We start from the raw sequence: 18,337 nt of genomic DNA, 5'->3' as shown, positions 1-18,337 counted from the left end.
ATTTGCGACGAATAAGTCGGCGTCGGCGTGAACACAACGGATAAGCTGCAAAGTGCAACGTGATGACCAGTGACGACTACAACAGATCGACGGATATCAAACACAGGTCAAACAAAATGGTCGCCTACTTGATGGCGTTTGGCGGTATCTTACCGTTGTTTACTTGGTAGGAAGGCGATTCGAGGCACGTTTGTTGATTCCTAGCTGCCGTTTTCGTTACTCGGTCTCTGCTCCTCAGCAATGTAAAGTGATATAAAGATTCCACTCGATCGTGGTATTCCCAATTGCCAAATATCTCATTTCTACTTCTTTTTTATACACAGAAGAACAATATCATTGCAGTGTCAGTAGTTGTTCATTTTCATGATTGCGGCATGGACAGATGGATTTTGATGCAGGAGCACAACATCTTTCAATCAACATGACCGTGTACTGCTAAAGAATGCATACAACATTGTGATGCTATTGATTAAGGTCAATTTCATGATACTTTTGGTGAACTTGTACAATTACAGGTGCAGGTAATCACAACCTTGATGTTTTCTAGCCTAGATTACATTCTAAAATGTGCTCTTTTCTCTGAGGAAAATTTTACTTAATATAATATAGTATGTATACTGTATACTTGGAATAAATTTTTTCTTCAGAAAAAATATTTTGGAATATATCGACCTATTGAACATGAGCATAATATGACAGAGCACTGGTCTGTTGTACCAGAGATCCTGGGTTCGATCCTTGGTAGGAACCAAAATATATTTATGCTTGTGTTTTCTCTTGGAAAGGCTGGCAACTTTCCAAGAGTATTCTTGTTCGCAGAACCAGCTAAAAAACTAGGTCCTATATGTTTGTGATAATTGAATAATCAATGTATATATCATAAGCATATGAGAAAGGTACAACAGATATTAAAGGTCTATAATGTAAGAAAAATAAGATTTATTGAATCATTTATAGCGTGTATTCGTCGTCAATATAAAAAATCTATAGAGTCTGAATACTAGTAGTATACATTAGAAGATCTGACCTTAAAATACTGTGATGTTTAATTCTCTGAATATACATTTAATAATAAATAAAAAATGATGAACCCTTATCAATTGATACAGAAAATTATCCTATAATAGATTAGTTATAGTTGAAATTTTTTTCAAACTTTTGAATGAATAGATGCATTCAGTAAACAATGAATAAGTGCTCAATAATGTTTATCTTTGAAGTACAATAGATTCATGATAAATCTAGAAAAATAATATGTATTCATTAAACTCTTGTGTCAATGTCTATTGTAATACTGGATGCATTTATTGTAATTAAAATATAAACAAATCTCTCGATGTTGAAACAATAGAGGATGATAACAAGGGCAAATCTGAGAGTCAACAAAACTTATAATTTAAATTTTCCTGTATATTAAAAATTCTGAATATAATTAAATTTCGTATGCATACATGACATGTTTCGGCTCCTGTATTGAGCCTTCTTCAGATGTAATAATGTCCGTGGTATCGCTGTTACAAAAATTATTTCGCTATCTTGTTGTGTGTTTGTCGATGAGTAACTCTCCGAGAGAACGAATATGCTGACAATAGAGTTTCGTTGACTCTCAGATTTGCCCTTGTTATCATCCTCTATTGCATTTATTGTGCTACTAAATTCTTTATGAAAGCAAAAGATGAATGTATAATTTATTTTTCAGGCAAACAGAATGTCTAGTTCATATGTCATCGAGCCTCAGGAAAGCAATTCTGAGAAAAGTGATGATACGTTAATCCTTGTTGTCAATGATGACGGAATAATATCTGTTGATCAGACAACTTTACAAAACTTGATAAGTAAGCAATTGCAAGCAAGTTTGTAAAGTAAAAGATATAATTTCTTATGAAGGACTGGTATAAATAAATAATATTTCATGGTATGCAATAATAATGAAATTGTTATTTTAGTGAATCAATCAAGTGCTAATGTTCGTGTGGTAAGATTAGGACAATCTGATGCAGATACTGAAAATGGTGATATAACCTTGACAGTAGATCCACCAACATTTGCTCACTCTACAACAAGCTCGGTAAGCGCCAATGTTAGTACTGATCCAGGTGGATTGGTAGATCCTTTTATGGAGATGGATCCAGAACAGTTGGAAAGATTAGAAACAGCTTTGCAAAGTGAAGAGGCAAAGCAGATACTTGGAGAAAATGTTACTGCAATGCTTGGTACTATATATATATATATATATATATATAATTTTTTTGTTAAAGTACTTTTTTATTTTACTCTTTTGATTGCAATGATAAAAAAGTTCTTGTTTACATTATCAACTTTTGCAAATTTTATTAGTGTCAATACGAAGCTTGAGATCGTGCGCAAATTTTTGTGAACGTTTTTTGTTTCTCTGATTTTATAAGTAATCTATGCAGCTTCTGTATGTACTAATCCTTTTTAGATATGTTATCAATAGAAGAGTTACAGAATACAATGCGATATAATATACAGCTGGACCATTGTTACACAAGCAGATTGTCACCTAGTGATCCAGTGCCAAAGGATCCCTTACCAATTGTTGATGATTTATCTGAACCTAATGATATACAATATATACATCAATCATCCTCTCCCCGAACAATTATTACGTCACCGCCCATTAATGACATTGACAATATTGGGGTTAAAAATTCTGCAAAGAATATAAATGTAGTTATTGCCCATATATATGTATATAGGTTGTGTGTGGTAACCATAATATACTTGTTATTAATTATTTAATTGCTGGCATTATAGATATCGTTACATAGTAAACAGATGAATAGATCAATACGTAAAACGGTTGTATCTACATCAAATACAACTGGACCTTCTAGAGCCAACACAAGCATTATTGGGACTCTTAAATTGTCAGGGCATTCGAGAAATATAACAAATGCTCAACAAGGAATAACCAAATGTATTATCTCAATAATTATTTTTTAATTATTTCAACTATATTCTTTACGTACGTTAATAACAGCAAAGTATTATTATAATCTTGTTCACAGTACAAGCCAAAAATAATAAGAAAGAAGAAGAAAATGATGATATCACAGAATCGTCTACAGAATCTTCGGAATCTGAACCATCTGACAATGGTAATGATTCAGATTTTGGCCTTCGTAAGAGAAGTAATGCGAGAGCTCGGGGAGGACGGAAAGGTCTTACTACAAGAGGTGGTAGTATGGCAGCTGTTCGAAGGAGAGGTCAAAATAAGCAATTGGATATGGAACAGGTGCGACGATTAGATATGGAGATGGCTGCTGCCGTTAACGCAATGAAAACTCCTGAAAAAGATGATAAATCAGGTGCGTAAATTTAGTGGAAAATATTTGATTATGTAGTGGAAGAGAATAACGTTATATTTTCATTATTAGAGAGATTTAGTCCTACTAAGAATAAAAGACAAATCAAGACACTCGGTGGAAAGAAAAAGGAAGAATTGCAGCTTACAGAAATGTCGACATCTGTGCTTCAAGAATCGCCACCAGCATATGAGAAAGTACTACAAACAACAAATGAAGTGAAAGCAAATTTAATTAATACCAATATGATTAAGGGTGATATGATATTGACCAAACCTGGTCAAGGAAGAAGCAATCAAAAGGTTACTTTTATTCAAAAACAAGTTCCGATGAAACCGAATGAATTTAAAAATATTGGACTTAAAAAGACCGTATTGATTTCTAAGGAAAAGTTTGTAAACCCAACGGGTACTAAATATTTTACGACGAAAGATGGGAAATTGCTTCAATTACCAATGACATCTAAAACGATGAGTTCCAATACGCAGGTTTCTCCAGTAAAGACAGTATTGACGCAACAACTAGCATCACAACTGTCTATGACACAGCAACAGAGTGCAAACCAAAGCTCACCAACACAGCAACAATCGAAAACCATTTTTTCGGTCAGCAATACGCCAATAAAAGTCAAGCCTACTGATATAAAGAGGGAAAAGAGAAAATCTGACACCAGTATAGAATCAACTTTGAAAGGAGAAGAAAATACCACAAAACCTATAGAAGTCAAAACATTAGATAGTCAGTATTTCTTCACTTTGTTACCAATTAAGAGTGAATCAAAGTGAATTTTACACATTAAATTATATTTCTAAAACATTGTTTACAGATGCGAAGAAGATTAAAAAAGATAATCGAAAAGTTCCGGGCTATGTAGGCGATACTTTGGGTCCTGCGCTTTTCTCAACACCAGATATAATTCGACGTGTGAGTTCGAATAATGACGGAAAAGACAATGCTGCAACAACTATGGCTCTGCCTACACCTTTCACAACAGCAATATCTACATCTGGATCATCAACTGGTTATATTTCCACAGCCGTTTCATTAAATATTGGCATCTCTGCTGCTTCAAATGTAATACAGAGCACTTCCAATCTTACTAATAAGAAGATAATATTTAACACTTCTGAACAGTCTGTTCAGCCAGAATCACAATTAAACATCGACAGAAGTAACAGTAATATAATATCAGGAAGCGAACACGAACACAAATCAGAAATTAAGACGCCTTTGACTGAAGAATTGCAACCATCATTAGATACAGGTAAAAATTAAGCTTTATATTAAACTGATTTTGTAATATCGTTTTTTCAATACCGATTTGGTATTTATTTACAAATAGTTTTTAAAAAAAACTTTTATTTCTCTATTCTATATTTTGCAATGCAGAATTTTTTGTATTATTTTTGTATTATTATTATTTTATTTTATTTTTGTAAATAATACATAATGTTGTAATAAGTATATTGTAACTATATTATAACATGTTTTATTCTCTTGTTTATTGAATTCCTTAATATGCTTATATTATAATTTTATTAGTAAAACATTTTATTCTTTATATTGTTAAATCATATAATATACAATACATATTAGGTGTAATGCCATTCGAGTCTGCATAAGGTTTGGCTCGAATGGCATTACACCTCATATTTTAGATTTAATCAAACGAGTCGTTTTAATACATTATTTATACAATACATATTATTGGCTGTAATGTATACACAATATATGAAATTTATATTTTATATTACTGTCTCTAGCATCGATACTGTTTCATTAGAAGAAAGTAATGTAATTCAGGGGAAGTCGCCATATTTAAACCTTTATTCTTGAATACTTTTTTAATGTTATTAAATTAACCAATGAAAAAATATTTATATTCTAGAAACCTTTATATAAAATAACGAATTAAAGTTCTGATATTCCATATTTTTGGAAAAAATTAATATGTCATAAAATGGCATTTTCCTCCTATGTATACGGATAAGATGTCTCCTATGGGAAAAGATGTTACAAGCAATTAAATTATGTATAATGCAATAAACTTGCACATTTTACTTATTTGCAAATTATAATTTGTATCAGCCACATGACTACCAGGAAAACACTGATTAAAACGTACATTATTTGTTTGTTTTTATAGTAAGCATTGAAGACAAAATCTTCGTTATTATATAATAAAGATCATATTTCATGATTTATCTTTCCGTATCTTTTTAAATATTTTTTAATGTCAGTTGATATGAACTTTTTTTGATAATTTTTTTGTCCATTGTCTATTGCATACTTCTACGCAGTCAGAATGACTGATATATACTTTATAATAAAAATATAAATAAAATGGCATTTTCCCTCTTATGCCATCTTCTCCGAATTATTTTATTATTTAATTCATGGTACTGCTCCTTTTTCTTTTCCTCTGCCATGTATTCTAAATTATATCTAATATAATAATGTTTTTTTTTTTCTCAAAATATCCTGTATTGATAAAAAAGGATGCGTGTATCTTTCTCTTTATAGTGCTAAACATATTCATTACATTGCAATGTGAGTATGAACTTGAATAATGTTGTTAAGATCATGTAAAAATCATTTTGAAATGTTGAAATGGGAATCCTAACTTTTTATTGCACGTTTATATAACCGACTGTAAGAACTTTTCAAAGCATTACAAAAAAATTATTTTGTATTAAGAATTTTCTTTGAATTTTGAAGCTTGAAAGTTACATTATCAATATTAACATCCAAAGTGTTTGACTGATGACTAAAATACATATTTAAATGTTTAAAGTCATGATCTTGACATATGTCGTAAGTTGTTATTAGGAAAAAATACTGTCTTGAAAAAAATATTAATGTCGACGGTATGAACTGTGATGTTCAAGTCTCATAACTCGAAAAGTTTTCAATGAAAAAAAACATTATTTTACACACACACACACACACACACACACACACACACACACACACACAGCGTTTTGAAAAGCTCTCAAAGTCAGCTATAAAGATATGTAATGAAAAATGAGAAGTTTATTTCAAAATTTTGCAGTTTTTTATGTAACCATAACAATATACTATTCAAGATCATACTTACATTGCCATGTAATGTGGTCTAAAAATTAGAATTGTGTGGGAAGCGTTATGTTTTATTGTTACTGTTCCGTTACTTTTTATAATAAACAATTTGATAATGACATTGCAATTTTTTATAATTAAATGCTAAGATTGTGCTAAGGTTGAAAGAGTCGACTTTATGCTTATTAGTGTTAAGGTTAAAAAAGTCAACGTTTATTATAAAAAATAACGGAAAAGCAACAAAAAAGTAATGCTTTCCAACTCTGCTTAAAATCTTACAACTTTTAATTGAAATGTTTTTTTGTAAAACTTATTTTTCTCCAGAGATATTCCAAAATCTATATTTTTTGTACCCAATATAAAATGAGTTACGCATAAAAAATGCACTTATTTCTTAAATCTGTTTAGACAGCTTTGTTATCGATATTGACGCACATTTTCAGATGTAAGGATTTGGTAATTATAGTTTTATTATTGGAATATCGAAATGTGATTTTCTATCATCGTTGAAATTTAACTTTACACATATAAACTCATGAAAAAAAAGAGTGTATAAATTTGTACAGTTATGCAAATTAACGAAATGGAATTTTCTGTAAAATTTGTTTTGACCAAACATCAATTCGTGATTTATTTTTGGGAATCCCTGTTTTGTTATTTCTCTTTTTTTATATTTTAAATATTATATATTAGAGTTATAATTATTAAAAGCATTTTATGTGTACTTGTTTAAGTTGGAATCGAAGGAGAAGAACATTTATTGGCTACTTTAGAAATGGAAGCTAGCAAACATGAAGAAGAATTACTTGCTGAAGCATTGTTGTTACAAGAGGAACTTGGAGTCGATTTAGCTGAACATGTAAGTGTTTTCGTATAACGTTATTTTAAAGGTAACTCTACACACACAATCAATAATACTGTCATTATTATTAATAAGTACTGACAATGTTATTGATCATTTGTAATTAATATGGATGAATTGATGTAGAATACTGATGGTGATCTGGATATTGATTTTCGAGCATCAGTATTGCTGTATTTACTCTGTCACAGTATATCACAGTACAATAGATATTGTATGTAAAATTAAAATAATTGAAATATATTATATATTGTCAATAAATATTGATTATGTAATATTTTAAAAACACTAAAAATATTAATGCATACTGTTAGTAGATATTAATTATTCGATATTACTGAGTATAATTAACCCCCTGTGTAGTTGTTACTTTAAAATGTTTTTACATATATAAATGATACATACTATATCGTATAAAGCTTTAACCATATTTAGAACTGTGATAAAAATTAATTAAATGTATACCACAATTATTTTATATTTTCAAAAAACACTTAGTTTTGTATTTAATAAGTTTATAAATTAAATATTTTTTTTATGTATTACACATATGAATATCACGCAGTGAACTGTTATTATTAGGTCAATCGGAAAGTTCCGTCTGTTTTTTTGAAAAAAGTATGATTTTATTTAAGAAACAAAATGAAAAGATATATCAATCAAAATATTGTCCATCATTAGCAATAACTTTTTCCCCATCTTTCGGGCAGCAAGCGAATTCCGCGGTGAAAGAATGACTCATCCTTGGAGGCTATCTAATCAGAGACCCATTTTTCGATGTCTTTATAAGAATTGAAGCGTTTCTCAACAAGTGCTTATGCCATCGACCGAAACAAGTGGTAGACGGAATCCCCCAGCACAGTCTGATGAATAAATCGCATAGGATAGCACTTCTCAGCGAAGTGTTTCCAATGGTTCCTTAACAGCCTTAGTGAGGTCAAGCGTTGTCAAAATCACTTTGTGCTGTCTTGTTTCATATTCTGGTCGTTTTTCGCGCAATGCTCGGCTCAAACGGATTATTTGTTCTCGGTAGAGATCCTCTGTTTGACCAGATTTCAACAGCTCATGGTACACTACACTCTTTTAGTCCCACCAAATACAGAGCATGGCCTTCTTCCCATGAATAATTTACAATCTAGTATGCGAAATTTCATAAGGGTACTCGAGTACATTGGACATAACTTGTGAAACTTCCAGATAGTGATAAAAATTAAACAATACCAAACTTACCTTAATAGTCTCAAAATGTTACGTTCGCACCGAGTCAAAACGTTGAGAATGCGATCGAAACGACGCAACACGTGTGGCAGGGCAACGGGAAGTTTTTTACTAGGCGAATCTTCTAGTAGATCTTTATTTTTTTTTCTTTTTTTTTCTAGAAATTAAAATACTGTTTTCTCGTAAGTAATTTTTGTTCTTTGCCCTATCTAAATGGTAATACATCAAATGTCAACTTCGGTTCAAATATTATTGAATCAATTCTTGCGTGCTGGTCAACTATCTCGTTGCCTTTAATCTTTGAATGTCGAGGAGAATCCTGCCTAAAACAACATAATTGTTTTAAAGATAATTTTATCCTTAAAGGATTTTTTTCTTACTTACAGTCTACTCTAGGTGATCCCAAGCCACGAATGATACCGGAATCATTGACATCGAGTAGCATGCTTATACCTACATTAATATCACCCGAACAAGATTCTAAATCAGCAGAGGCAACGCCAATAGCACAAACAAATGTATCGAAAGAAACAAGCAAAAAATCTTCGAAGGACGATAAAGAGACTATTCAAATCATTCGAGGTAATCGTGTAATTAAGTTACCACCTATCGAAGCACCTGCTACCAGAAGTAAACGATTACAAGAGAAAATTGAGGTGTCGCAGATAAATCCTGAATCTACAAAGAAAATACAGAAAATCACGTAAGTACATTATATTATTATACGTTGAAGATTTGGATGTAATCATAAATAATTTTACGTAAATCTGTCACACAAGAGCGTATACTCGATTATTCGTGTATTATTATCTTAAAATGAAATTTTTACATTGTGTAAAATCGCTGCTCCGATCTCGACTGAGATCTCGAGTGATGGGATGGATTGGTGGACTGGACAATGTTAGAACACTGAGCACTCTGTTTTACGTGTTGTAAGCAAATTTTATTCCCACTGATATAATGTGGTATTCGCGTGGCACTTGGTTTGCGAGAGAAGCGATTAACGGTAGTTAATACGTCGATGCTCATGAACAGCGGCAGCTGAGATGAGATGTACAAAAGAGCATGTGGCGGTAGCGAATACGTCGAAAGAAAGCTGGTGCTTTCACACAGTAATTAATGAGACAACGAATCTTGCCGCACGACTTGTCACGACAAGCACTGATTTGTGTCTGGGGGTAGAATCGCGCTGCGCGATTAGCGCGACGAATCGGCAGGACGACAGCGACATCGGGTTTTTCGTTATCCAAATACGTGGCTGAATTGTAGTAATTAGATTTTCGCAAGACGGGCGCGGTGAATGCGACGAAAAAATTCACGGACAGAATCGATGGATGGCGCAATCGATCCTTTATTCAGCTTTGTGGCGCGAAACTTATCCTATTCCGTAACATACATGATTTGATAGATTTTTAAATGTATTCTTATCTAATATAAAATCTATTTTCTAATCTAGTTTTTATCATTAGATATTGCTTTATTAATATAATCTTAATAATAAAAGTGTTAAAATAAGAACCAGCTATGAATACTATAAATTCAGACCCTATAAAAATAAGAACCAGCTATGAATACTATAAATTCAGACCCTATAAAAATAAGAACCAGCTATGAATACTATAAATTCAGACCCTATATGCGCGAGTAGTCTAAAATAAACTTCTTTTTCTGAGCACATACATGTGCCAACAATACATATAAATTGATAAAAATCTTGTGTGATATACCATATTAAATATTAAGTATACAATATATGTATATCAAGATAGTAATTATTATAAATTATGTAACATTGACTTGTTTTTACAATACACTGGCTAGCTCGATTGGCAAACAAATCTTTGTGCGCGATATGATATTCGAACTTTATTTTTAATATTCGAATATATTTATTATAATGAATAAAACGACGATATTACTTACAATTTTTATTCGACTTCTGACTAGTTGTTGCAAAGATCTTAAAGATCTTATGATTAAAAGAAATTGTTTAAATAAACATTTTTATTTATAAAAATTAAAATTAAAAAAAATTTTCTAATTATAATTATTAAATATTCTTGAAACTATTTAACTTTTATACGCGGAACTATTTCTATATTGACTGGAAAGCAATCATATCTTTTTTTTATTTATATTAATCTCTTATACTCTTATATATTTTTAATTAAAATTTAATAATTGTTTTAACATATAGTCAAATATCAGTTCAACATAACAAGGATGAATTTAAAATGGAGCAAGCAGTAAATGAAGAAGAAGAGGAAGATGACGAAGATGATGAGGAGGATAATTCAGATTCGGAAGACGATCCAGATCGATTATGGTGTATCTGCAAACGGCCACATAACAATCGATTTATGATATGCTGTGATGTTTGTGAAGACTGGTTTCATGGAAAATGTGTACATGTCAGTAAAGCTATGGGTAAGTAATCTAAGTATACATGACAATAGAAAATATTTATTTTAACTTGTGTTATATAATATCTATTAAATATGCATGACAGGTCAACAAATGGAGGAGAAAGGCATAGAGTGGGTTTGTCCGAATTGTTTAAAAAAGAAAGCCGAAGAAGAAAAGATAAAGACGAGTTTGCCATCATTACTTGTAAAACAAAAAGCAAAAGTCGAATCAGTGGGTGAAAATTCATTATCGCAAGCTGTTCTACCGAAGGAAATATCTCCATCGAGTTCTTCCATTGACCACGGTGTTGCTCCAGCTTCCAGCACAATGCAATGTGTTGTTTGTAAGAAGGAAGCTAGAAATTCTAGTATTTATTGTTCAGATGCATGTATTCTTGCACATGCTCAGGAAACTTTAACTAAGGACAAACCCATGCCATCTGGGTCAAATATAAAGTCTACAAAATTACCTACGACAGAAACTATGAAGGCAAAATCTGAGACTAGAGTAGTAGTCTTTGATAAAAAAAGTGGTAAAGTTCTTACTGGTAAATAAATCATATGATTCATTAAATATTGAAAATACTTAAATCTGTTTATTGTATGCATGCATGCATGTAATTCAATTTTCTTTTAGAAATTTAATTTAAAAAAAAATGTGTTATAATATTATTCATTTTTACGTAATCACGTGGAATCACAGCAAATATGATACCTTTTGTTTTTTATTTGCTTTGTTTCTATAAAATGATTGTTGGTATATCTTATTTTGCATATTATAATATTAAATAATAATATACATTCATATCAGAGGAAAATTGAGAATAAAAAGGGTATTTATTTAGAGAATAAATGGACTCCATATGCATGCATGTACACATACAGGAGATAATTACAATTTTTCTGTTATCTCTCTCGAACCGTTTGTTATTCGAAAACAAAATGTTTTAAATAAAATTTAAAGCTACGGCAAACAGAAAAACTTAAGCAGTAAAAAAATTCTTATTGGATTTGTTGCTGGTTACTTTATGAGTTAATGTGATCTCTATTGTGATTGGCCAATTTATTTACTTGCTTACATTTTATTGCTTAAGGCTTTTTAAGTGTAATATAGCCCTTGCTCTATTTCATGAGACATTTTATGGACATTGTTTTCGGGTAGAGATCTCTCTGAGATTTCAAAGTAACGTTTATTTATTTATTTATTAAAATAAAACATCTTTTTTTGTTTTAATTAATGCGTAAATCCTATTTCTAGTTTATTAATCTATGATATGTTGGTCTTTCAAGATCATTCAATGCCATTTTTATTAAACCTCTTATTTTCTTATTAGTGAATTAAAATTTTATGAAAGACGTTCCACTTATTAAAATACAAATGTATTTCCAACGTGATAGTACTCCTTATAATAATCACCAAATTCAAGAAACAACGTTTTTTAATCATTAGATAGGTAGAGAAAATATAATATCCTTCTTACTAATAATAAATTTTCGTCGTGATGACTGAAGAATTTTCTTGTAGGACTTTATAAAAGATAAAGCGTATCAACTTATCATTTCTATGAGGGTCTAAATAATAGCTGCCTACGAATTACTAGTGTGATTTCTTTCCGATCAGGAAATATTTTGTCGAGTATTTTTTTAATTTAGTGGTCATTATGAGGAGTACTAGCATTCTGGAAATACATCCTTTTTCTGGTAACGAGTGAAACGTTTTCGAAAGATTTTGAAGCTTATTAATAAGAAAATAAAAGACTAAACAACACAAAATTTTGAATGAGACCATTATATGACTACACAATAATTTGGAAATAAGAGCCCTAAACCGTTAAATTGGATCTTAAGTGCCGAAATAATTCTGTGTGAATTTTTATATATTACATGTACGTAGTTTTTTTTAAACCGCGCGTCGAAATTATTTTTGCTCTTGAAACGCAATCCGATTATATTACTGTAGTAATATCACAAATTCGAACATGTATATAAATTCGTACAAAATTATTTTAGAACTTAGGTCCAACTTGACGGTTTAAGGCCCTTATTTCCTAATTATTGTGAAAACGATTAAAATTTTAAATAATCGAATGACCGTAGGAGACTATAATAAACTTGTCTCGAAGTAATTCTAACCTTTTAAGTTAAAAAAAAAGATGCTCGATAAAAAAAACGAAGGTCTTAAAGGTTTAAAACTTAGGAACAGTTTCACCTTTTTTAATGATGTATAGAAAATCATATACATCATAAAAAATATTCTATTTGAAAGAAGTATTACTTGAAATATTTTTTCAAGCAATGAATAGTTTATAAAATAATTGCGTGGAAAGATTATAATAGATTATTCTGAATGTGTTTGTGCGCATGTCTCCGTACGTATGTAACATAATTGACTTATTATTTTAGGCGCAGATGCTCCTCTCAGATCTAGTTTGCGAACATGGTTAAAAGAAAATCCAACTTTTGAAATAGTAGAGGCTAATAACATCAATACTCTCCAAATAGGTGGAAAACTCGTGACGCAGATCCAAACATCTGGAAAACCTGTACGTGTTAAATAAAATTAATCTAACAATATATATAAGTAAACTTCTAAATCCGATTTTTGTTTTTTTTTTTTCCATTCATACATTAGATATTTTTTATCCAGTTTAATGAGTATTTGTATATAAATTGAAAATTTTTTTCATAACAACTTGTATTTTTACTTATACAAAAGTATAGGTAAAAAAAAATATAAAACATTTAAATTTTCTTGATTTAGAAATCTGTCTAAAATGTATCTAAAGTTAACGGAAAGATACGGAAATTGTTTTCAGGCAAATGTTACGCAGGTATCTCCAGTTAAAGTGCAAAATATGCCAAAGATGATCTATACCAAGGTAGCTGGATCAAAACAAACTGTTTTAGCACCCAACAAGAAAGTTACAATAATTCCCGGTATGCAACAAGCGAGTACATCATCGGGCAGTAAATCGACACAATTGAAACAAACGATAATCACCATGACACCAGGAAAAAACTCTGTAACATTGAAAACATCAAAGAATGTTACACAGACGCAATTAAAAATTCAAGGAGCAGGTTCGCCGAAGCAAATGCCGATTAAGAAGCAAGAAGCAAAATCATCACAGTTCCAATTGAAACACCAAAATAAATTAACACCGGTAAAAAAGCCAGAAACGGAACCCATACGAGTGAATATCCGAAAAACGCTGACAGAATTACTATCCAGCCGCATAAAAGAAACTAAAGATCTGAAACTAACTGACGAGGAAATTGCCGACTTGGCTTTTAACATAGAATTCGAGATGTACAAGTATTTCAAGGACACCGGTTCTAAATATAAAGCGAAATACAGGAGTCTAGTATTTAACATAAAGGACACCAAGAATCTGACATTGTTTAGAAAGATTGCGGATCGCTCATTAACTCCAGATGCTGTAGTGCGATTAAGCCCTGATGAGATGGCCAGTCAGGAATTAGCCGAGTGGCGCGAGAAGGAGACTAAACATCAGCTGGAAATGATAAAGAAGAACGAACTGGATTTGATGGCCCAGGCCAAGTCGATCGTTGTTAAGACTCACAAGGGTGAACAGATAATTGAGAACGATGGTGGAATCGAACACGTTGATCCTAAAACACGGGTACAGGATATCGTTTCTGCATTAAATAACGGCGATAACATAAGTTCCACAGTTGACGATGTGAATAAGGATAAGAATAAGGAAGATCAACTAACGGCACAAATAGAAATAAAAAATTTCAAGAACACAGACGATCGAAAGAGGAAGGATAAGGAGAGAGGAAGAAATCGCGACAATGAAAAGTCTAAGAGTAAGGATTTACGGGAAAGAAGTCATAGTCGGCATCGTCATAGTCGGGATCGAGATCGTAGCAAGACGCGGGATAAAAGCAAGGAGCGAAAGTCTAGCAGGAATAAAGAGAGCAAGCGTGACCGAGAACGAGAAAAGGATAAAGATCGAGATCGGAACAAAGATCGAGACAAGGAGAGTAGAAAGGAGAGCAGGGATCGACAGAGAGAAAAGGACAGACACAAGAGTAATGACAGTCGTTCAAGAAATCGTAGCGGCAGTAGAGAGTCCAAGGACATTGATAAACGGGAAGAGGAACGTAAAAGAGAAACAGAAAAGAAGAAGGAGATATCTCCACCACCTACGGAAAAACTGATAGAAGATCGTCTCTGGCGGCACATAGAAGACGAGGCGACAACTAATACAATTGATGGGAACGATTCTGATATATCAGACAGAGAACCCAGTTCTACTGTTACAATCAAGACGCCTGATATCAATGAGGAATCCGAGAGAGAGAAAGAGCAGATGACAGACAAGGAAATATCAGCGAAAGGCAGTTGGCAGACAGTTTGGCGCGGTTTTGTTAATATGGTCGATGTCGCTAAATTCTTTATAACTGCGCAAGAAGTAAGTGGTAACGCCAAAGACCTTATGGACGATTTACCAGATACTGTCGACGTTGTCGGTAGGATCAGTCACGAAACTGTTTGGGATTATATCTCAAAGATGAAAAAAAGTGGCTCGAAGGAGATTCTAGTCATTCGATTAACAGCTGCTAATGATGAAGAGAAGATTCCCTACATAACTCTGTATAGTTATCTGAATAGTAGAAGTCGTTTGGGCGTTGTGGGTAATGTTTCCAAAAATATCAAGGACTTTTATATAATGCCATTCTCGAATCAGAGTACAATACCATCGGTTTTAATGCCGCTTAACGGTCCTGGATTTGAGGAGCACCGGCCACATCTACTTCTCGGCATTATAGTCCGCAACAAGAAAAAGCGATTGTCGGTTGTGCCGACAATACCTTCGAAAACGTCCAAGACGTCCGATAGAAGTTATACTCCGCCGTTAATCAGCGTATCAAAGGAGAAAACCTTGTCGCCGTCACCATCTTCATCTCCTATGTTATATAAAGCGACCACTTTAGACTCGACAAAAGAGAAATCAGCGGCGACAGTAACACAGATGACTCTGGAATCTTTAAATAAGGCACACATAGGTATGTCGCGCGGTGTTATAGATACCGCAACGATATGCAAGATTGTGCCAGAATTATCATCAAAGATCGACCTGACTTCATCGCCCGGTAAAGTCGCGTTGGACGATGACGGAGATGAGCCATATAGTCCTGGCGAGATGGACGACGATATAAACAATCTGCAGTCCACTGGTGACAATACTACAGGTATTTTATCTTCATCCAACAAGAATTCCACAGAGTTACAAAGAAAGATGGATGAGTTGAATCGACAGATCGAGGAGCAGAAGCAACAAATTGAGGAACAGAGGCAACAGATACAGAACATTAGCTCGTCATTTCTCGACGAAGCAACACCTACTTTACCGGTGAGAATCTGCTTATTTTTTGCAACCTCGATTGTTATCGTGTTTTTTGAAAAGGCCCACATGACCTTTTATTTGCCTTGCATAAATAAAATTGACTTTGAATTCTACTGCAATACATCCCAATTTAATCTCTCAAACAAGTTGTGCTGCACATTCTTATTCTTTGAAAGAACTTGAGTGTTTTATCGTTAGATATTAGAAGTCTTATGTTAGTCAAACATTGTGGAGAAAGTCGGCTATTTAGTAGCATGTAAGATCATTGAATCAACACTTGTATAACGTGTATATATATAATAGAATGTATATATAATATATACAGTTATAGAATATATACATTATATAGAATTGTATATATAATAGAATGAAGATAAATACATTTTTTCTATTTTTTTTATATGAAATTTTGGTTTAATGGCTGCATATTTACATTGTTGTGAGAGATAAAATCGCAAATTACGATTTTTTTAATGGTCTATCAGAGATATATGTGCACTTTCAGAAAATTAAATCAATCATTCCATCACTGAGATAGAAATCTGGTGGTAGTAACTCTATCCATAAATATAATTCTTATATTTTTTAAAGTACATTTATGAAATGTAAAGATAATAGAGTCATTCGATAGTTTTTGATTAAAACTATAATGGATTTATCTGTTAATCCCTCTATTATTTGTCTAATATTTTCTAATTGGTAAGTTATAAATGGATTTTTGAAAATATGCTCGCTTGTTTCCATTAATTATGCGTATCATCGATGATCGATCGTGAATTTCTATTTTTATTATCAATCTTTGTTGATCTCTCTTACATCTGTATATCTTCATCTACAATTGTTTCAGGGTTTGGGATTAGATCCACCTACTGACACTTGCGAGGAAGCTTACAGTCCATCAAATGCGCGGTCTTTCACGCCTCCGCCACCTATTTCCAAATTCGCGCAGCCCATCCTCGATAAAGTCTCAGATATCACTATACCACCGAATTTACAAGAGATCCTGGCGAACGTCAAGCGGCAGGAATCCTCTAAAGTGGATCCTTATCTTCCATCTAAACCTAGTGCGTCATTCTTACCTGCGCTCTATCAAAACCCGGAGAGGTATTCGCCTTCGCCCTCTTCCAGGATTATTCAATCAGAGAAAGCGTCGCTAGAAGTTTCCAAAGAGAGCAAGAGTACATTAAGTACTTTGAGCGATCTGGATTTGATCCGAAAGGCTGAAGAAGAATTGGCTGCAGTCGCGGCAGCGACAGTAACGCAATCTGCAGTGCCAGTGCTACCACCATCCTCTTCTTCCTCGACATCGTCGTCATCGTCAACATCATCCTTACTCGTTTTAACGCCGCCGCCTGTTGGTTCCGTAAGTGATACATCGATATCCCCTCAGGTTCTGTCGTCACTTCCGCTTCCCGCGGAACCTGCAATCGAGGCGAATAAATCGTACAAACCAAGCCCTTCGGATTCTTTCAAGAAGAATTTTACTCCTGAGCAGCCAAAACCGCCCGGTCTTGAAGATGAAGATTTTCCCATTTTTCCATCGACTCCGCCAACAATAGACGTCTCTAAAATGACATCCAAAAGCGGTATTGTGCTGAATGTCAAACGGAAATTGAGCGACAGTGATAGCTCGTCACCCACTAGATTATCAAGGACAAAGTCGCGGTGGGGTCAAAGAACATCCGAATAAGACAAAATAAGATCTGTTTTCTATGGCTTCTTACCTGGTGAATACTTTTGAAATTTAAAAAGTGAGATAACTATGTGTTTGGCGGAAGCGAGAGAGTTCTAGTGCAGTCTAATGCAGGAATAAAAAAAACATAAACTGCGTTCCGTTGCATACATAACGCGCATGAAGTATCATTTTATTCTTGTTGTTTATGGAGTGTTAAATAAGAATAAATGATACATTGCGCGTGCAATGTATCATTTACAAATACATTGTGCGTGCAATGGAACACAGCTTTATAATTGTCGCGGTTTGCTATTTGCTGTATGGTGACTTTTCAACACGTAGTCTTTCTACGTTTACTTTCTACCCAATGAATGTTTGTCATATACGAAGTA

At 32.9% G+C, this 18,337-nt stretch overlaps 1 protein-coding gene across 1 annotated transcript; it reads left to right on the top strand.

Moving 5' to 3' along the window:
• The first annotated feature begins 1,708 nt into the window (after nt 1-1,708).
• pps (protein partner of snf) lies at nt 1,709-17,960 on the top strand. The gene is made up of 14 exons (XM_018541675.1): nt 1,709-1,853; nt 1,947-2,213; nt 2,444-2,691; nt 2,779-2,941; nt 3,033-3,332; nt 3,402-4,067; nt 4,156-4,593; nt 7,142-7,266; nt 8,874-9,190; nt 10,685-10,914; nt 10,997-11,440; nt 13,296-13,435; nt 13,709-16,276; nt 17,118-17,960. The coding sequence occupies exons 1-14, from the start codon at nt 1,709-1,711 to the stop codon at nt 17,958-17,960; spliced, it is 6,894 nt and encodes a 2,297-aa protein (XP_018397177.1).
• Nucleotides 17,961-18,337: the final 377 nt, after the last annotated feature.

This window comes from Cyphomyrmex costatus, unplaced genomic scaffold, assembly GCF_001594065.2.
Source record: "Cyphomyrmex costatus isolate MS0001 unplaced genomic scaffold, Ccosl1.0 scaffold30, whole genome shotgun sequence".
NCBI lineage: Eukaryota > Metazoa > Arthropoda > Insecta > Hymenoptera > Formicidae > Cyphomyrmex > Cyphomyrmex costatus.
This window is presented reverse-complemented; position numbering and strand designations above follow the sequence as displayed.

Bases quoted from the DNA above. Each gene is read 5' to 3' on its own strand.
- pps (XM_018541675.1), top strand. From the start codon at position 1,709: ATGTCTAGTTCATATGTCATCGAGCCTCAGGAAAGCAATTCTGAGAAA. The intron at 1,854-1,946 runs GTTTGTAAAGTA...TTGTTATTTTAG, and splicing joins AAGTAAGCAATTGCAAGCAA to TGAATCAATCAAGTGCTAAT. The intron at 9,191-10,684 runs GTAAGTACATTA...TTTAACATATAG, and splicing joins AAGAAAATACAGAAAATCAC to TCAAATATCAGTTCAACATA.